This window comes from Carassius carassius, chromosome 30 (genome assembly GCF_963082965.1).
Source record: "Carassius carassius chromosome 30, fCarCar2.1, whole genome shotgun sequence".
Classification (NCBI taxonomy): domain Eukaryota; kingdom Metazoa; phylum Chordata; class Actinopteri; order Cypriniformes; family Cyprinidae; genus Carassius; species Carassius carassius.
In genome coordinates, this window is record NC_081784.1 from 18,540,128 (window position 1) to 18,562,418 (window position 22,291).

Below are 22,291 nucleotides of genomic sequence, written 5' to 3' on the forward strand. Positions count from 1 at the left end.
CACTGTTGTTCAGGTGGTAAGCTGCTGCAACTGTCTTGCCGATGCTGAGCTGTAAACGCCACTCACGCAGGTAGGCTGCCAAGGTGTCCATGTCCTGGTTTAGGCTGGCCTGCATCTGCTCCCATGTTTGTCGCCTCGTCATAATGGCCAGGTCGTCAGCGTAACCATATTTCCGGGATGTTGTTTCCGGTAAGTCGTGGATGTAGATATTGAATAACATCGGTGCGAGGACAGAACCCTGCGGAACACCATTCCTCAGCCTTCTAAGCCTGCTGCATTGACCGTCGCTGGTCTTTAAGGTGAAGCTGCGGTTCGTCACCATCTCAATGATGAACTTCACCATGTGCCGGTCGGGAATGATCTTTAGTAGCTTTAGGTGGAGTCCGCGGTGCCAGACGGTATCGTAAGCGGCTGTGAGATCAAGCAACACTACTCCAGCCTTCTGTTTTTCCTGAAAGCTGTCCTCAATGTCTTGGGTGAGCAGTGTCACCTGGTCAACCGTTGACCGACCGCGCCGGAAGCCAGCTTGTTCCCGTGGGAGTTGAGGGTCCACTATTGGCTCGATACGATTATAGATCAGCCTCTCCAGGGTTTTGAATGGGACGCAGAGCAGTGAGATGGGTCGGTAGGATTTGGGGTCTTCAGCAGGCTTGTTTGGTTTTGGAAGGGCTATGACAGCAGCGCGGCGCCATATCTTCGGGAGCTTGGACCTCCGAAGGCATGTCGAGTAGAATGAGCAGAGCCATACAGATGTTGTTACACTCTGGAGAGTCACAAACTCAGGGTGGATGTAATCATGTCCTGGTGCTTTCCCTTGTTTGGTCTTACTCAAGGCAGTCTGGAGTTCAGCTGTTGTAAATTCCCCTGACAAAAACCTAAATTCTGAACCAGCTTAAGCCAAAAGGCTCAGGTGTGTAGGTGTAGGTTTTTATTTTTTTTCTCCTAAATAAATTTAATTACACGTTCCTGTTCCTGTACTTGACAGAATCTGAGTTTGAGCGTTTGACAGCTTACAAAAAAGAAAAAAGAAAATGAGATGTGTGTGCCTTTAAATCAAACCCCGCCCCCGATTAATAACCCCTCCCATTTTTTTATGTATCGACTCCGGTCTGATCACGTGACCAGGGAAGGGGGAGTATGTGAACTGTATCCTGAGTTGCAGTCCTGTGCCTGCATTCCTCTCATCTAGGATTAACGTTAGCTTGAAAGGGGGGGGGGGAATCATAAATAATAATAGACGCAGATTGGAATACGGCGCTGAAGCATCTGTTTTCAATCAGGACTGACGTTTTAAAAGGCGTTATATCCCTGGATGATCGCGGAACTGGATCTGTTTTTGTTTTGTTTTACGTGAAGCGCCTATATAAAGGAGACACAAACGAGAGGAAAGTAAACCGATACGTCGTTTTTAATTCGCGTTAAACAGGAAAACAAGATGGCTGATGAGCGATAACAAGGGCCAAACGATATCCTCTCATTTAAGAGCAACAAAGGTATCTGGCTTTAACACATAAATATTTTTTGCTTCGATTTCGCTTCGTCAAGATAAAATACACGACATCGGGCTCTAAAAATGAATGCAATCCGTGTCTGGTAAGTGCGGCCAGGTAAACATCAGGCGAAACATGGACCGGGATCAGGTTGAGGATCATTCTGTAATGTTTATCCAACACAGATAGAGAATATCTTTGATAATGATAAAATCGCAGCTCTTTGTGGTTTAATTGCACGAGAGCATGTTGCCATGCATGTATACGCGTCAATTGCATGTTCATTCAAAGTCGTGTCACTATAATAGATAAAAAATAGTCTTTCTAGTTCTACCGGCTGCCTCTCTTGTAGTTGCAGGAGACATAAATCCTATCGATATAGTGTTACACGGGCAGCACAGAGGCTCAGGTCTACTTTATTATATTCCAGCAGGGCAGATGTCATGTGCACAAATCAAACGCGTGATCGACTGCTTCAGTGAGCGACTCTACAGCTGCTTCGAGGACTTGTGGCGTCACCCTTTTCCTGTTTAAACTCTGAACATTACTACATGCTTCCGACGATAAGACATTTTCATGTTGATTTAACTGATCTTATCTTGACTGACACTGGACATTAGACGATGTAGTATCCTTTAACTAGTAGTTTAGTTATCTTTTAGCGGATAGTTGGGCATCTGTCACTGATACATCTATCTCGGGTTTGATTTGGGTGCCCAATAAAAGATATTTACAGGTAAAGTAACATTTTTAATTTTTTTTTTTAAATAATTCATTCAGAAGGTTCAGAAAGTTCGTAAAAGTAACACCATGGTTATAATGATTTTTCATTATAGCATTTTAGATTAGTTAAGTAACGTAATATTATGTCATGTTTCGCTCGCTCTAAATTATCACATCATAATTAGCGTTCTGTTGTCGATAGATCGTCGAAGTTTCTCTCGTTCTTAAAAAGAACCCTGAACGTCTGAAGATTCCTTCTTTCACGCCCGTCTGTGGTATTTGATTTCTGACGAACTGTGCCAGGAGCAGAAACGCTCCCTTGGCATTTTTGGGTCTGATCTGCAGCTGTTTCTCTGGGGCTTCTGTGCTCGTATGGTCTTCATCTACTGAGCTAACACTTGGATCTACATGAAGGAGTCACGAGAATGAGCATAACTTTGTGGGACGGTGCTAGAGCTTGATATTTGCCAACTCAAAACTGGATGTCTGATCAACTGGTTGAGATGGCTGAGAACTGGTGGAACTGCTTCGAGGAGGAGCTCATTTGTCCCATTTGTTTGCATGTGTTCGTGGAGCCCGTGCAGCTGCCGTGCAAACACAACTTCTGCCGGGGCTGCATCAGCGAGGCCTGGGCCAAAGACACGGCCAGTGTGCGCTGCCCGGAGTGCAACCATGCATACAACCAGAAACCCAACCTGGAGAATAACATCAAACTGACTAATATTGTAGAAAAGTTTAACGCGCTGAACGTCGAGAAAGCTCCGGCCGTGTTGCATTGCATTCTGTGCAGGCGAGGGCCTCCTCTTCAAGCGCAGAAAGTGTGTCTTCGTTGTAATACACCGTGTTGCCAGTCTCACATCCAGACGCATCTCCAGCAGCCCTGCCCCGCTCCTGGACACCTCCTGGTGGGGGTTGAGGAGGTGCAGGCCTGGAGCTGCTCGCACCATGATGAGTACAGACTCTATCACTGCGATGTGGAACAGGTGGCGGTCTGCCAGTACTGCTGTTTCTCCAGATGTGCGCCCAAACACGGCCAAGCGGTGTGCGACGTGGAAGTGCGACGCAATGACATCAGGGTGAGTGCTTTACTCTGAACTTCTCTGTAGGGGTGTAACTAAACTCCTCCTGCACCAGGGACTGAGCCAACAGTCCATTTTAGACATCAGAGGTATACTGTATCAAGTTAACCTGGTTAACTCATGCTCTGTCAAATGCATGACCCCTTTATGAAATTGGTGTATTACCTAAAATAAACTTTGCTAACATGCTACTTAATCTGCAAATTAAAGTCAGGATGAAACCGAAGTACCATCAGATATTTTCATCCATATGGTGGTGTACATTTGAGTGAAAGGGATTATTTGGAGAAAAAAAATTGTAGGGTGGGGACTTGGTTTAATCCATCTTTTGTTGATTGGATGGAAGCAGTTATAAACGGGTTTAATGATTGGAGAGATCTTGTGTACTTCATCAAAGAGAACTCTCTTGTTTCATGGGAAGATGGGGTTAAAACTTTGATTAAAATGTACAAGGTCAAAATGGGGAAAAAAGTAACAAATGCATAGACATTGTTCACATAAGATTATTAAGATGTAACAATGTTTTCATATTTAAAGAATTTGCCACTGATTCAAAGCAAGTTTTAAGCAGTACAGAGTAGCACTTGTAGTTTGTCTTTTCTCTGTTCACAAATGCAGACATGGTTTTATGTTTACGCAGAGCGAAAAGACAGTATAAATCAGTAATTATGTCCCCACTGGATGCAACAAATGCCTCATTTATAATGGGTTTTATTAGTTTTGTCTTGTCGCACCGGGACACGGCATTATATGGAAGGGGCGAAACATTTCCGTCATGTGCTTGAGGTATTCGGCCAATCACAATGCACTGGATAGCTGGCAAATCGGAGCACACCTCACTTTTTTTAGAACTATAAGCTTTGTAAAAATCGACGCTGTAACACAGTTCGTTGTCACGGGAAGGAGGAGTCAGGAACCAGCAAACATTTAAATAAAACTTTAATAATAAACACAAAAGAGTGTGACAGCCCCTGGCGGACGACTGCCAAGCACAAACAGAACCAAAACACAAAATAAAGTCCAGGCCTGGTCCTCTCTTTCTTTCGCGGTCCATACTCCTCCTTTTATCTTTCCGGAGCTCCTCCGTGGCACTCGAGACAAGTGAGTGGCGCAGCTGTTACCCATTCTCATTAACTCCACCGGCCTCGCTCCATTCCCACGGCTGTCGGCCCGCCCCTCTCGTCACAGACGCATTTCAGAAAAGGAGCAACAATAATGTAGAGTATGTGGGAAATAATGTTCTTTAAAAAAACAGCATAAACACATTTCGTAACACCAAATAATGCTATTTTTTTTGCAACGTCACATGACCACTTTAATAAATGTCACTGTTTGGGCCAATGGTTTCAGCCCTTCAAACCTACTTTGGCCAAAACCAAACACAATTTTTTGGTGTTTCAGCCAGATATTGTTGGTTGACGATATTGCATAACTTGTTTAAACAAAATGTCAGGAAGGTTCTGAAAGCTGCTTTGAAGTACTATTCATTTTAATTTAATGTAGGAAAATGCATTTAATCATTTTCCATATGTATTATCCATTATACTGTAGTAATAAACAGTAGGAAGAGACAGGCTCTATACTCAAGTATTACATGGTACAAACTGATAAATATACTCTGCAACATTGAATTGCAGTAATGTGAAAAATTTGGCCTAATTATTGCAAAAACAATCAAAATACTGAGGACTTGAAAGTATAAAACTTTGTCTCCCTAATCAGTCCATGTTTTTTCGTCATGAAGGGACTCATTGGATATGGATGGGGTGAGGAGTGAACTTCCTGTCAAAGACTGAAGTAATCACTTCCTCTTGAAACATTAGTTGAGCTTGAACATGAGTTTATGCTACCATTCCTAGTTACTTCTGTCATATCCTAAATCTCTGCCCAGTCAGCCGAATGTTAACACTCATCAGAGCGAGAAATACTTTAAGTGTAAAAAAAAAAAAAAGCTATTTGTAATGTTCACTAGCCTCATTGTTTAGGGCAAGTAAAATCTTATATATGGTTATATTCTATAGGTTTATCAACTTAAAATGGACGCTTTAAGTACTTTAATATCTAAAATTTTTACAATTATGAATAAAAAATGTATGCTAAGTGATTTTGTTAGAGTGCTTGATTTGAAACATTCACTGCAAACGCCACCTACACATTACTTTCCTGTGAGACTGATTGCCAAATAGCAGAAAGAAATAATGAGCTTGTCCATAAAACTGGCTTTCCAGAGAAGCACTTCACAGAGGAATACTTATCCTTTGTTTGCTTTATTGATGAGACCATTTACATAGACTTGTCATCTTAAAAGTTTTGATCTCAATGTCAAGTTCTTGACTATTGGAAAACTGAATTGTCTGATAATCATATACTAGCAAATACATATAGTGTGGTCCAAAAGTCCACTTAAATTTATGGAGAAATGTTTCAGATTTCTAGGTCACTCATTAAATAAATTAAAAGTGACATTGATCATGTGACTCTTTGTCCAGATGGTCAGATGTTCTTCTTTCAGTGAGGCTCTTTGGATCATCTCAAATCTTGCTGGAGAACATGATCATCATGTTTCACAAAAACGTATGCAACTCGAGTGCAGCTGGCCTTAAAGAAAAGAGACAAAACAAGAACAAAGACAATAAGAAATTCATGTTCGATTTTCAGTTCAACTTTTACCCAAATTGTTATGCTGATGATCAATTAAACCATGATTGATATGCTAATGAGAAACTGAGCTGGGACTTTCTGCAGTTTAGGAGTGAAAAAAAACCCCACACGGTTCCTTCAGATGCCTCCCAGAATAATGAACTGTTGTGAGCTGAGGTGAGCTGCTGCTGGACTTGGCAGGGATGACTTGTGGATGCGTGGAGGAATGCTTTTTAGATGGTCAATGTGTCATAGATCCTAAAGCAGCCAAGTAAAATCAGGGGGAAAGAGAGGGAGGAAATGGACACAAGGCTTGCTCTACCCACAGCTGCTGTTGAAAGACACACACATCCCTCTGTTCCTTCTTTCGCAAGTGCATACATTTAGAGAGTGTGACTCAAGTGGACCCTCAGTAAAACTGCATGGCCTTCTTGGCTCCCTCGCCTCTTGTTCTGGAATAGGACGTAGGGTTCCTGGCAGACACAGGAAGGGAGTGACCTCAGTTCCCTCTCTGCTCCGTTCCCAATAATCCGCCTCCTGTTCGCAGGGATGACATCATGGGATATCCAGTGGAGGATCACCCCTCTATCTCTTTTCCTCCTCTTCTTTCTTTTCCCCTTTTTCATGACCGGAGTCTGCTTGAAACCCATTTACTCTTTTGGATGGTCCGTTGACATTCACGCTCCACGAAATCACTTCCACCATTAACTGTGTTTTAAATCTAGGACACAAGCAGTGAGGAATTATGTGTGGATGCCTGGCTCAGCCCACATTTGACCATTTTCTGGAAAGTAGTCATGCTGTCAGTTGGACCGGATCATTCGAAATGTAATTGTCCTCCAGATTTTGCTCCCAGAAAGTCTTGAAAATTGATTGTGGTGTCACTGAATAATTTGAGAGGCCATTCTTATCACACCCCTGCACGCAGGCAAGCCCGGACAGCGTTATATCACTCTCGCAGTCGGCCTTGAAAAAGTTCAGTACAGTCAGATGACTTCAGATGTTTGGAATCACAGTCATATTATTGTGAAAGTGGTGAATACCATTGATTTGTTTGCACCCCTGACATGTAGGCTCTGCATAGGATCGCATAAACACAATAATTTACTGCAATCATGAACTGCAAACGCAAACTTTGAGTGAAACGAGTCTAGTAGGAAAATACAGAGATGTGGAGTAGTAAGCAAGCTTGCCTTATCAGCTAGGCAATGTCTTTTGTGATGGCGATTCATCTGGACAAGGCTGCTGCTGCAGATGAATGTACAATGTGATTGTGTGGAAGCAGTTTGTACTGTAATATTGTGCATCATGCTGTGTGCCATGCCATTTCCCATTGTCTTCATGCCTCTGCCAAGATGATATTAGTTTTTTCATAATATTAGATGAACTCTTCAGATTTAACAAACTGGCTGAAAGATTATTGTATTTTTTTTTTACGATTAATATCATTTATTACAAAAGTAAGATGTGTATTTCTTACCTACATGTTGTCGTATTTTAAGACAAACTAGCTGGATGGTAAAAATGTGAATAAAAAAAAAAGTAAATTCAGTAACCACTTTTTCTAATTAAGTGAGTTCTTTCAGTGAAGGTTTTGTCAGGCCATTGTTAAACCAGTAACATGTGATTCTTTTTAAATGATTAATTCAAATTTATTTTGTGAAAGTGGTGGTGAAACGTAGTACAGAAAACGCCTGTGTAAGCATCTTGAGCACATCTAAAAGTAAGATTGTTGAATATAGAGATACTTTATACATACAGTATTCAGTTTCAGGAGGTGCGATCAGGTGGAGGATACAGTTCTGTCAGCAATTCCAAATAAGCTTTTAGATGGTTTCCCTCATTTATTTATATTTATATATCTATGTGTGGTTAGTGTTTATAGTTATATTTCACTTTTAGGAGATCAATCTAAATGTGATATCAGAAGTTTCTATTCATTTTTAGCAGCCTATTTCTGTTATTAGCAACCTAGTTATATTTCAGTTTTTTGCAGTTTTTATGGAACATGTTTAAAAAAGTGATGTGTAAATTTAAATAAATTGGTTAATAATAATAATGTTTTTTTTTTTTATCATATCAGTATGTCAACATTTTCAAGGTTTTGTAAGATTTCATGTTGGATACAGTTCATGAGATCAAGACCTCTGAAGTGGGACAGGCCATAATTAAATATTAAATGTGCTCACATGATGGGTTAGTTTTATGTTAGATAATGCATCTAAAAGTTCTCACTGCAAAATACTCTATTTACACATGAAGGTTACTGTATTCATGTAAAGTGTCAGATCTGTATGTATGTAGGATGTGTCTATACTGACCTTTCTTTAAGTGAAAATGTACTCGCATCTGTTTTGTAAAATCATGCACCATTCATTACAAAATTTTCAGAGTTTTTCTTCTGTGATTGATTATGAATGCATACTGTGAAGTACTAGTGAGGTTTTGTCGACTTATAAGTGAATTGTAAGTTATCACTATTCATTCAGAGCACTGTGCCCTTTGCACATTTCACATATAGCTGCTAGGATGCCTGAGCTTATGTCTTTGCTGTGAATGTACGTAGGTTGTTTTGAGTCACTTACAAACTGCAGAAATAAATCAACTCAATCCTGCATTTAGCTGTGAAATTCACACACGCCCCTCACACTACCTCACAAAACCAGATTATTATGGTCCCAGTCTGGGCTCCGATCTTCTTCACCTTAAAAGCGTAAAAAAGCCATCAACAAGCCTATCATCAGGCTCTGCATCTCTGCAATTAAATGGCTTCCATTTATAACAGAAACTGTTAATTGTCTGTAGATTCTTTGGATGCTACCTTCCGTGCTCCCAGTCAAAAGAGATTGACAGATCGTATCTGCACATCTGCGTGTTTTGAAGCGAGAAGCGCTCGCACAGATGTATAGCACATGGATACATTCATCTGTACACCAACAGTTGTAACAAATTAAAAACCTTAAAAGGTCCTCTTTTGATTGCTGATAAGCAAAATGGCACCAGGAGAGCAGTAATTTTCGGTAACTTCCTGCTGGTATGTTGCGTGAAGTTTTTGCCATTGTCGAGCTGAAGATGTACAGTTTCCTGTACTCGTAACCGTGTGTAATCAGTGACTCAGTCTGATAGCACTATTGAGTCCACGAGGTGCTCAAAATGCCAGTATGTGGAAATGGTAAGGAAATGGTACACTCATCTGTTTAAACTATTGATCTGTTCCACAGTGAGCTGTTCTGTCTGCTGCTTTTAATGAAGTCATGCTTACTGAAATGGAACGCTCGACATGAGCAGCAGCTTCACTCACCCATTAAAACTGATCTCAAAGCTCAAGATCAAATTATAATCAGGTTTGAATTTGGCATTAACATGCTGTTATGCGAATTAAAGTGATGTGATAAGCACAGACATTCATAAGATTTTTTTACTTTTTGGTAATTAATATATATAATAATTTTAAAAACAATATTAAGCTTTTAACTTAGTAATTTAATAATTAAACAACACATTTGCATGTTCTCAGTTCTCTGATGTTGACTAAAGGTCACATGACATGCAGGTAAATAAAAAAAAATATTTTTTAGTGAGTGTTTCATTCTGATAGTTTTTCATTGAAAGTTCTTTTTTTACAGTATAGTGTTTGGTGATTTAGTTACAAAAATTATGATTTGTTTTGTATCATATTGTGATTTGAACTGCTATAAGACAAAAATTGTATCTTTTATAAGATAGTGTCTCAGGGCTGTCAAAATGACTGAAATTTGAATTTAAAAAGCATAATTTCAGTTAGAGGGGAAAAAAAGGTGTAATAAAATAACACAACTATCTTTTGGGGAAAAAAAGTGCATGATGTTTAAAATAATATTTATAAACCATATATAGTTAATAAAGTTGCTTAAACAATTAGAAACAAAACAGCACCATGCGTATGTATAGTTATAGTTAATATAAAGTACCCAACACCAATCACAAAGAGTAGGCTACTTAATTTAAAAACATGAGATACAGTGGGATGGGGAAAAACCACCATAAAGTCTTGAGACATGTTTTTTAAAAGTTGAACTTACATTAATTTTACATGGCTTTCTAAACATGCCACTTTCTTGTGTGAGACACTAGTGCAAAGGTGATCTGTCCCTCTAGAATATGCAATGAGTATGTGTTCTGTGTGAACAGCTTGGTTTCAGTTTTGATTTAAACATCTTCTCCACACTGATGCCTTTGCTTTTCCCCAATATATTGAATGATCAACGTAGCAGCGCTGCATCTGGTGTGTTCAACTTTATATGATAACAAAAGCATTAAAATGCAATGACACTGCATCGCATTTTGTGCGCCACTGATAAGGCCGACTGAGGGCTGACACAGACCTAGAATTCAAATGCAACTTTTTGCATTTGAATGTGGATTTTTTTTTTTTTGACAAATATTCAAAATTATATATTTTTTGACAGCCCTAATGTCTCATACTGCTGCTGTTGCTGAAACATGCAGGCCAAAACAATTTTTAAATATAAAAAAATATATATATTTTTTTTATTATTATTATTATTTTATTATATAGAGAGATATATATATATATATATATATATATGGATAGATATGGATAGATATACAGTTGTGGCCAAAAGTTTTGAGAATTACATAAATATTAGTTTTCAAAAAGTTTGCTGCTAAACTGCTTTTAGATCTTTGTTTCAGTTGTTTCTTTGATGTACTGAAATAAAATTACAAGCACTTCATACGTTTCAAAGGCTTTTATCGGGAATTACATGACATTTATGCAAAGAGTCAGTATTTGCAGTGTTGGCCCTTCTTTTTCAGGACCTCTGCAATTCGACTGGGCATCATCTCAATCAACTTCTGGGCCAAATCCTATGGCGTTATTTCCCTGTCAAATGTCGAGAGCGCATAATTGTAGCGCGAAAGTACATTAATATAATGCGCGAGCGTGAATCTCTCTGCTCACGTGCGGAATATAATGTGCAGAGCGCGAATCTCTCTGCTCACGCGCGGAATATAATGTGTAGAGCGCGAATCTCTCTGCTCGCTCGTGGAATATAGGCTAATGTGCGGAGCGCGAATCTCTCTGCTCGCGCGCGGGAACTGGGCGCGCGCTCTCAGATACACCTTGCTCTTGTAAGAATTTTCTCTGGGCTCGCTTGGAGAGTATGCCTGCACTTAAAACGTGTTCAGTGCAATCGCGAATCTCACCTCTTCGCTTAATGTAAGCGTGTATGTGCTTAGACTGCGTCCAGTGCGTTCGCGCATGGCCAAGTACTCTTCTCTTCAATTTCTTTCTCTTTGCTCTTGGCATAAACGCTGTCAAAACGACAACAACCAATCAGAAATAGGCTTTAACGACTGACCAATGAAAACGCGACATCGTACATGGAATCTTATTGGTTGATCCCGCGCGCGAGCAGAGAGATTCGCGCTCGCGCACATTATATACCGTGCGCGAGCAGAGAGATTCGCGCTCGCGCACATTATATTCCACGCGCGAGCAGAGAGATACACTCTCGCGCATTATATTAATGTACTTTCGCGCTACAATTATGCGCTCTCGACATTTGACAGGGAAATAACGCCATAATATCCTGACTAATAGCAACCCATTCTTTCATAATCACTTCTTGGAGTTTGTCAGAATTAGTGGGTTTTTGTTTGTCCACCCGCCTCTTGAGGATTGACCACAAGTTCTCAATGGGATTAAGATCTGGGGAGTTTCCAGGCCATGGACCCAAAATTTCAACATTCTGGTCCCCGAGCCACTTAGTTATCACTTTTGCCTTATGGCACGGTGCTCCATCGTGCTGGAAAATGCATTTTTCTTCACCAAACTGTTGTTGGATTATTGGAAGAAGTTGCTGTTGGAGGGTGTTTTGGTACCATTCTTTATTCATGGCTGTGTTTTTGGGCAGAATTGTGAGTGAGCCCACTCCCTTGGATGAGAAGCAACCCCACACATGAATGGTGTCAGGATGCTTTACTGTTGGCATGACACAGGACTGATGGTAGCGCTCACCTTTTCATCTCCGGACAAGCCTTTTTCCAGATGCCCCAAACAATCGGAAAGGGGCTTCATCGGAGAATATGACTTTGCCCCAGTCCTCAGCAGTCCATTCACTATACTTTCTGCAGAAGATCAATCTGTCCCTGATGATTTTTTTTTGGAGAGAAGTGGCTTCTTTGCTGCCCTTCTTGACACTAGGCCATCTTCCAAAAGTCTTCGCCTCACTGTGCGTGCAGATGCGCTCACACCTTCCTGAGCAAGCTCTGCACTGGTGGCACTCCGATCCCGCAGCTGAATCCTCTTTAGGAGCCGATCCTGGCGCTTGCTGGACTTTCTTGAACACACTGAAGCCTTCTTTACAAGAATTGAACCTCTTTCCTTGAAGTTCTTGATGATCCTATAAATTGTTGATTTAGGTGCAATCTTAGTAGCCACAATATCCTTGCCTGTGAAGCCATTTTTATGCAACGCAATGATGGCTGTACGCGTTTCTTTGCAGGTCACCATGGTTAACAATGGAAAAACAATGATTTCAAGCATCACCCTCCTTTTAACATTTCAAGTCTGCCATTCTAACCCAATCAGCCTGACATAATGATCTCCAGCCTTGTGCTCGGCAACATTCTCACCTGAGTTAACAAGACGATTACTGAAATGATCTCAGCAGGTCCTTTAATGACAGCAATGAAATGCAGTGGAAAGGTTTTTTTGAGATTAAGTTAATTTTCATGGCAAAGAAGGACTATGCAATTCATCTGATCACTCTTCATAACATTCTGGAGTATATGCAAATTGCTATTATAAAAACTTAAGCAGCAACTTTTCCAATTTCCAATATTTATGTAATTCTCAAAACCTTTGGCCACGACTGTAGATATAGATATATATAGAAGCGCCAAATGCAAATTAGGTGTGTTTCCATCAAGTTGTTTGAGCGGATGACAGTAGTGTTGATAACCTAGTAACCAACAGTAAGTCATGTGCATTTAATGTTTGTGTGTCAGAATTATTTCCTGCAAATGCGTTTGCATCTTCAATTATTCACAATAAAGTCAAAAACCACCTCAAGCGAATATAAAAACTTTTTGACGAATTACGTATTTTTTTTTCTCCATCTTCTCTCCGAAATTTGCCATTTCCAGATGTTTCTGATGTGATACTTCAAAATGCGCATAAAAAAGGGGTGATGCAAACGGCTAGTAACTCACAAACCCCTAAGGGGTACGATGTCTGGTATATCCATATATAGTGATACAGAATGTTCTCTGATTTACTGAATCTCGCTTCATAATTGTAGATAAAGTATTATTTCATTGCTAATTTGCCATTTAAATGTATTTATTTATTTTAAAGAAGTTAAAATGACACTGCCTCGTGAGCTCAGCTCATGTCTGTTTTTCTATGGAGAACATGAATGTGATTTTTACTTCCGCACTGTTGCGCTCTATTGGTGTCCATGGTGAGCAGTGACGGCTGTTAACTGTTGTCTGTAGAGATTCTGTTTGTTTGCCTGGCACCCATGCAGGAGTTTGCAGGAGCCCAGTTGCTGTAGGCCCCAAGAATGTGTCTCCGCTCATGTGATATATAGATCCTGCAGCGGTCCCGTGCACATCTCACTATGCAGGGATAACATGAGAATCTGTCACTGACACTGAAAGAAGCCCATGCAAACAAAGGGTGCGATGGCGAGCAAAATGAGAGGCCGAGATGGCTTTGCCCCCTCTTGCTCTGCTTATTACACACTTATTAATGCGCACACTCGTGCATGCACAGTTATTAGTGCGTTATTGTTGTCATGACAGCTGCATTCTCCCTTTGCAATAGACCTATTGCATGTTGCATAGTCATTTATGTGATTAAACAACCAAATTGGCTTGTTATTCTGTATCCAGTTGACTTTGGGGTGTTGAGGTGCAGTCTTCTTCTTGTGGGCATGTGAGACAGAGTATGAAGGGGATTATAAAAGCTTCAGCACACTGTCAGGCTTTGATTTGGCTGGGGGATGGGGGAGCTTTGGGGTTAGTGGCTTCCTCTGAATCCAATTTAAAACCTGTCCAGACACCTAATAGCAAGCAGAATCGTGTGTAAACGTGTGCATGTGGTTCTTTAGAATTAGTCTCATTGCCGACATGTTTTTTTTCCCTCATTTGCTGTAATAAGATTTGTAATTTTTTTGGATGTCATAGTGAGGGCCTACGGAATGTTTGGGGTCGTATTTTGGAGTAGATGGAGAATGTGTTGCTTTTGTTAGCTTGCATTTGATTTTAAAATTATAAATATTTCTAAAAATAGTTTGTAGTTCAGTTGTTGCGGAACATTATGGAACTCTGCAAAGGATGTTTTAATGTCATTTTTGGCTTTAATTTAGTAAACATTATCATATCATATATGATGTGTAACAATGACCTCCCACTTTATTATTATTATTTTTTTCCTGTTAGTTTTTCACAGAATGCTTAAATAATGTTTTGTAAACTCCACATAAAAAAAAGCTTTTAACTGGAGATTCCCAAAGTTTTTTTGTCAGCAGAACCTTTGACACAGCTAAATGTTTTAGTGTAATATTTTAATAATTCGACAACACAGTCAAATGTGCAGAGTTATCTGATGTTGGCAGGTTAATAAATGTTTTATCTTTTTTAGAAAGTGTTTTATTTTGATTTGTGTATAATCTAAATTTATTTATTTACAGTATAGTGCTGCAAGATTTAGTCAAAAATTGTTGATTTTTATATTGTGATTTGAACTGTGATAGATGTTTTCCTCATTTACTGTACTATGATTTTTTTTTTTGCATGTTATATAGAGGGTTTTTGTGATGTTTGAGTCTTATTTTGGAGTGAATTGCTTTTGTTAGCTTGAGTCTGACTTAAAATGAAAGCTATTTCTAAAAATGGTTCATAGTTCAGATGATCCTTGATCCTTGAGTCATTCTGTTTTGTTGAGCTTGGCAGATCATGGATCGGTGGAAAAAGGTTTGATTTGTGTTGTTTTCCCCGCCCTTCAGCACATGCTAATGAAGCAGCAGGATCGCATTGACGATAGAGTGAAAGACATCGAGGAGCAGCTGTATAAGTTGGAGTCTGACAAACTCCTGGTGGAGGTAAGGAGCATGAACACACACACACACACTTCTGTCTGTCTGTCTGCATGTCTCCCCTCACCTTCTACTGCAGCTAATGAATATGGAAGAGGCTGTTTTTGGTATGACATTGGCAGTGTCTGTGCTTTAGCCTTGTGTGGACTTTTTCTCCCTGCCTGCAGTTTTATTTTGGTTTTGGAGGAAAATGAAGTAGACAAGTATGCTGTACTACGTAACAATACTGTCAAGGAGAAGTCTTGTCAAATTCTCCTTGTTTCGGAGATGGATATCCATTAGCTTTTACAATAGCTGCTGGTTTTCCTGAGATCCACATACAAATATAAAAGTAACAATTAATATTGAAGATTAGTTTTAAAACAAGAGAAATAAGAAAAGAAAATTGAATGGATCTAATGCAATCAAATCATGTTTCATTCAACCTATGAACAGCAAAAGTGATTAGTTTAGTTGTGCCACACAGTGAATGTTCTCATATTAAGCTATGAAAACTAAATCATCAGGATCAAAATCTCTTGACTGACATAATGACCTGCATGTTTTGACATAAATATGAAAGTGTTGTTAATATTAACTGAAATTAAAACTTTTATTTTTAAATTAATAAACAAAAAATGTGAATATTACTCGAAACACCTAAACTTAAAAAATCTCTTGAAAATTAGAAGTACTCTGGGCAACTAACTGAATAATTTGAAGTACTGAAATGACTAAAACTTAATATCATAAAACTAAATATAATATTATATATATATATATATATATATATATATATATATATATATATATATATATATATATATATATATATATATATATATATATATATATATATATATATATATATATATATATATTAATATTAATATTATTATTATATATTTTTGTTTTTTTAAATGGCAAGAGCACACAAAATTACTAAAACTTCAGTTGAAATTAAAATGAAAACTTAAAATGCCAAAGCTATTTCAAAATAATAATAAATACTATAGGAATATATAAATAATACTAAAATAATATTGGAATACGTACAGAAATATCGAAACAAAATGCAGTTTAATGGTTAGTAAGGTAAAAATGTACCTGTAAACAAGTTTTTCTAAAATCAAACTGTGGCATGTGTGTGTGTTTCCAGATGATCTTGTGAAAGTATATTAGGATTCTTAAATATGATTTAAATACCACAGATACTCAATGCAGGTTCATTTATTAATCAACTCTGTCTCCGAGGTTCCTCCTAAAAGTTGTCGAGGTAATTTTACAATACAATAAGAATATAGATCTATAAAATCAGTGTGGGCAGTATAGCTCAGATAATCTGGTTTTGGGAGAATGTTATTGAGATGTTCTTATTAAAATCCTTGTCTTTTGATTGCATGTTAAAGTCTGAGCACAGTTCAAGACATTTTTATTTCTGAAACTAGAAAACTTGAAATTGCTGGGGTTTTTTTTTTTTTTGCAGAAAATTCCAACAAAACTCTTCATTTACTTTCAATTTAAAATGACTGATGCAAGATATCTGTAGTGTTGTATTCAGTTTCGTTTCCTACAGAGAGCTATCTGTTTAAGTGTTCACAATGAGGGAGACTTCGTCTGTGTGTGTTGTGCAGGATAAGGTCCAGCAGCTGAAGAAGGAGGTGCGTGTGCAGTATCACAAAATGCACCAGCTCTTAGAAGATGACCTGGGGAGAACTCTAGAGGTGCTGGATAAAGCACACTCCAAATACTGCCAGGAGAACTCGACCCAAACCCTGCACCTCAGTGAGCGCCGTCAGGAGGCCAAGAAACTGCTCAGCTCTGTCCAAGTTGTGTTTGACAAGGCAGAGGATATTAACATTATGAAGGTGAGATCCATTCTCTCTTTCACCCTTCACAGATGCCTTCATCTGCTCGTCCTTCGTCGTCTATGATATCCCACAATCCTAAATGTGCGTTCTGGATGCTGCTTGGGAAGAAATGCTGTGATTGAAAGTAAATTAATTCGTAAAGGTCATTTTTGATTAATGTAAACAACTTTGAATTCATAATTCTTTTGTTTTCCACATATAATTCCATGTCTAGCACGAAGGAAACAGTGTAGTGATTTAAATATTGCCTGAAACCCGTTTCCTTCATATGAAAACACAGTCTGTTTGAGTGGGCACACACTCTCATAAACACACAGTGTGAATGTGTCCATACCTGTGAGAAATGTTTCCCTGTCTGTGTGTGTGGTTGTTCTCAGCAGATCTGCACTTCCAGATTTTTCCATGTTTACAGACAAAGAGGCAGTCAAGCAGCAGCTTGTAGACTGCAGGGAGATTAATATTTTCTTCTGTTCTGTTTTGCTTTGTAGAACACAAAACCAGTGAAAATACTCATGGACAGGTAGGCCATTTATGAGCCAAAGTGCAGAAGTATATATAAATAGAATACTGAATCACATTTTGAATATGTAGTAATCTTCTCATGTGTAATGGTCTTTCTACAGATCACAGTCAAGCACAGGCAGTGTTCTGCCTCCTTGCAAAGTGGGTCATCTTAATTCCAAAATATTCCTGTCTGAAGTCTCAAAAAAGGAAAAGAACTTGAGAAAAATACTGGAAGGTGGGTAAAAACTTGAGTGGTTCAGTGACAACTGGTGGGTCGCACATCTTTTCTAATTGGATCAAGGATAAACAATGGTATATAAAAATATCAAAAAGCCACTAGCCACATAATCATGTGTAGTTATGTTAGTACGTTTTTTGGCATATTTATGTCACTTGGTAGAAGCAAGCCAAATTAGACCGGTACCAATATATAATTTTTTGCACTTTTTACACTAAAAAAAGCATTTCATACATACATGAATTCACCTACTTTGACAAGCATGTTTTAAATTTTTTAGTTTAACTTAATTTACATATTTTTAGGGGTTTTATTTTTAGGCTTATGCAGTACAAACAGCTTTGAGAAACATGCAAGAAAACAAAACAAAACAGGTCAATTGGTCTTAAATATCAGATCATTTTTTTTATGATAAAGCAAGGTTTGTTCAGGTTGTAAAATGTCATTCTGCGTGGCTCCCTAGAAACTTATTTTTACTTGTTTAGAATTATTCATGCTATTTGTAAAAAAAAAAATAAAAAAAAAAAAAAATCTTAAAAATGGTGAATTATTTATTTATATTTAAGGATTAAGATGTGTACACTCCCATTTATTCAAGGTGTGAATGTTGCTGATGAAAGTATGACTTTTTCCTTGGCTACACCATGTGACATTGGAGCTATTATATTGAAACATTAGTGACTTGTGCTGGCGAAATGAGTCACATTGAGCAAATTTTCAAAAATGAGTTATTTTTATGGTCACATTATCCATTAAAAGACCTTCAGAATAAACAAAATGAAATTGACTGAACTACACCCATTTTATGTCGATAGAGTCAATTTTCAGAAAACAATTTTGAGAAAAATTGAGAAAAATCTTACTATATTAATAATCACAATATAGCAATTATTTTTTTATATAAATAAAAACAGATGCAAAAAAAAATAACAGTGGAACAAATATAAGAAAGAATTAAATAATGCATTATTTTTTTCTTTACATCTAAACAACAGCATTCAAGAAACCCAAATAATCAAATATAAAAATTCCTTTTAGTCTGTTCATAACAAATCAATTGATTTATTAAAACTACAAAAGCAGTTCAATCAAGAGCAGCGAATGGTTCCTTCTTTTCTTTTATTGTAAGATTAACATTAATGAGACAGATGACCTATATTAAGACCTACTGTAATGCACGGATCTAATATAATGTTACACACCAGATGTTTTTCCCCAACAGTTCCCCAAACGTTCACTTAAAACAGATTGTTTGCGTGAATACTTAAATACTGTAACTGTATGTGTATATTTATCGGGATCACATGCAGTCAGAAGAGCCTTTACGCGCCTTTTATGATGATAGTAAGCATGAGAAATGTGCGGAGAAAATGTACTCTTCTCAGAAAACGTACAAATAGTCGTAATTTAAAAATGTAAAAAATTTTATTTGGAGCATTGGGATCGCTAGACGAGGGCTTAATTAACTCATTTTTGTGAGAACCTCAAAATCGACTAAAATCTAAATTTTTTACTTTTTTTTGCCTGTAGTTTAAATTAAAATTAGCTTATGCACATTCCCACTCATTTTGCCAGCACAGGTCACATTTCTTAGTTTGTCAAACACATATGAAACTAACATGAATACCATAAGTACAATGACGTGTTTAAACTAGATAAACTTTTATTCATCATTGACCCTGGAATGCCCTTGTCCTCAAAAATCATACTCAAAAAAATAAATAAAAACTTAAATACATATATATTTTCTGTCTGATAAGCAGTTTTTGGTTGTTGGCTTCTAAAATCTAGGCCCTGAAGCACAAGCATTTTAAATTCATTGACTTTGCTTGTAAAAATATCTCTGTTCAACGTATTGATTTTTTCCACCAATCAAACTCTTTGTCCCCGTCCCCTTGTTTCCAGCACCATTCAGTACTCCTGCGCACTTCCTCCAGAGCATTTCTGTCCACCCCTCCAGTGTGAATACCTCTGGGGGGGAGAAACGCAAACACCCCACGGCCTTCCCTGAAAGCAGCACCAGCCTGCTGGAGTCCTCGTCAGGCCCCATGAGCAAACAGCAGTTCCTGGGTCAAGGCTCCACCTCCACAGAGGGGGCAACGTCGCAGCCGCCCATGGTTCCCTGTAGCTCCACCCAGCACATTGTAGGCCTCAGCAGTAGCAGCAGTGCCCAGTCTGTCCATCATTCCAGTTCAGTTTTTACTCCTGCTGACTACCCCAACCCCAGCTCTTCCCAGCAGGCCCTGCTGCCGCAGTACGGTGGCCGTAAGATTCTCATGTGCACGATGGACAACTGCTACTGCTCTAGTGTCCCCTCCATATCGAACCACCGTGGCCATCCTCCCTACCCACGCTCGGGATCTTTCCCTTGGACACAGGACTACACCCACCCCCTGCCCTCCACGCCCTCAATGTCCCAGCCTCTCCAGGGGCTCTCCATGCATGACTGGATCGATGCCTCACAGAGCCACAGGCACCCTGATTTCTATGGATTATACGGCCAATCTTCCACTAAACCATACATCACCAGTTAACTTCCACTGCATCTCTGGTTTATCTCCAATAACTCGCCCATTTCCTTAAGGTTCGGTCACATTTGCGAAATTTTGAGTGCAAAAACAAGTCCATTGTCAATTGCATAGAGATGTATGAAGCACAGCTCGCACAGAAGTCCGTTTCAAACCAGGCGAATCTGCATGACCAACTTGAGCGAAATCTGTTTGTGGAATTTTTTTTTGCCCTTGAGCGAAATTCCCAATTGCGTGGATTCCTATTGCAAAGACTGGATTTTGCCTGCAAAATTTTGCCAAACAACGGCAAATGTGACCGCACCTTTAGACCTTTTTTCCTGCCTGTCTTTCAAAATCAGGATTGTTACCATCACAATCAAAAGGACAGCACTTTTTAGCATGCAATGCAAACACTGATCTCTTCCAACTTAAGCATTAACACCTTTTCTGTCCTGGTGTAAAACATGAGGGAATCTTTCTTTTAGAAATGTGTAGGTGGAGTTTTTAAAATTTCAAACAGATTTTGGATCAACTGCACAGAGTTCTGACCCAGAGCAGATAATGATCGCTTGTAAATGGAGTTAGTTTTAACTCGTTTCACCTCCCCTCTTCCTATTATTAGGGCATCTGGAATCTGGTTGGTTGTTGGGAAATATTAATATGAAAAAAGAGACTCCAAGTGTGTTTATAATTTATCATCTTTCACTTCTATTGGACCTCAAGGTTTTAGGCATAAGTTTCTGCTGAACCACTCCACAAGGCCGGTTATGGTTTAACGTGTTACTTACATTCCTTATAGAGGCCAGAGCATCTTGTTTTTTCTGTTATATTTATAGTTATGTATTAATATTTTTCGTTAATTTTCGGTAGGTTGGAAAAGATCAGTACATAAACTCAATCCAGATTCTTTGGAGGCTTCCACCAAGCATGTCATGAGTTAGTACTTCTGGATTCTGCTTCTTGTCAGATAATGTTTCTTCCTGAATTCAAGCACATGTAAGCATGTTCAGGATGATTGGGGCCTACACACCTCTCAGTCTTATAACGGTGTAGATATTCTTCCTGGTTTGGTCCGTGATGGTGAAGCCCGATGGGGTCTGTGGTCACCATGTAACACTGATTGTCATGAACATGCTGAAAAACTTCCGGTTTGTGATTGTAGGCATACAGGAAAGCCTACCTGTGCACTCAGAACTCCAAGAGACTCGACTGAGTGAGACTAGAGGACAGTTGGTGACATTTTTTCACATATTTTATACAAGAAAAGAAAACTGAATGGACTGCATACATTTGGAAATCAAAATAAATGTGCTTCAAAAGTGTATTAAATGCTGGTTTAAACTAAAGTGTACGCAATCTCTTTTGTAATCGTGTAATGTAGTTTTCTTTTTGCTGGTAGAACTAGAATTTATGACTCAACTCTGGATTTCAAACTCTGAAATCTTTTATAAAGTAGAAAATGTAAGTCAAATATTTTTATAACAACCCAATCCTTATCCATTAAATCACAAACAACTAAAAAGTCATGGGGGCTTTGAATATTGTAATGGAGCCAGAAAGGTTGAGAATCACTTTACTAAAGTAAAGTGCAGAAAACAAATCCTGAGACTTTAGCATGTGCTTCATAAATTGTTCATGCATAAATGGGTTAATTCTATGTGCACACCGAAAACATCTACATGTCCATGGCAAACTACATGCCTGGCAAGTTACTAAGTATTATTAAGCATAAATAATTGTCACGGTTGTTACAAAGAAGCATCAGCTACTCGTGTGGGATTACAAGGGCCTTGTTAACTTTGGCTTTGGGTCATTTGCCTAGACCTTGTTTTTGATTATCAAAATGGGTTTGGAGGTCATGTTTGAAGTGAAGTTAATCATTTGTAAAGCAGTTAATCATTTGTTTAAAACAGGGGTCTCCAAACTCATTCCTGGAGTTTAGGCCCAACCCTAATCAAACACACCTGAACCAGTTAATCAAGGCCAGACTCTTTTAAATCATTTAAATATAGCAGTCTAATCATTTACACCAGACTTTCCAGCTCTTCCTCATGGGACAATGGGGACATCGGTCACATTTTTCCATTAAAGCGTGATGGGATTTGGGTGCAGGGCTGGCTGGGGTAGAAAGGGGATGGGGGAAGTAATCA

The 22,291-nt window shown here is 38.6% G+C and overlaps 1 protein-coding gene across 1 annotated transcript; it reads left to right on the forward strand.

Moving 5' to 3' along the window:
* Positions 1-1,127: 1,127 nt before the first annotated feature.
* On the forward strand, positions 1,128-20,782 carry LOC132110804 (E3 ubiquitin-protein ligase TRIM8-like). Its single transcript, XM_059517773.1, has 7 exons — positions 1,128-2,226; positions 2,416-3,289; positions 14,950-15,045; positions 16,653-16,886; positions 17,378-17,409; positions 17,513-17,628; positions 19,537-20,782. Exons 2-7 carry the CDS (start codon positions 2,696-2,698, stop codon positions 20,163-20,165), a joined length of 1,701 nt encoding a protein of 566 aa, XP_059373756.1. The 5' UTR covers positions 1,128-2,226; positions 2,416-2,695; the 3' UTR covers positions 20,166-20,782.
* The last annotated feature ends 1,509 nt before the right edge of the window (positions 20,783-22,291 follow it).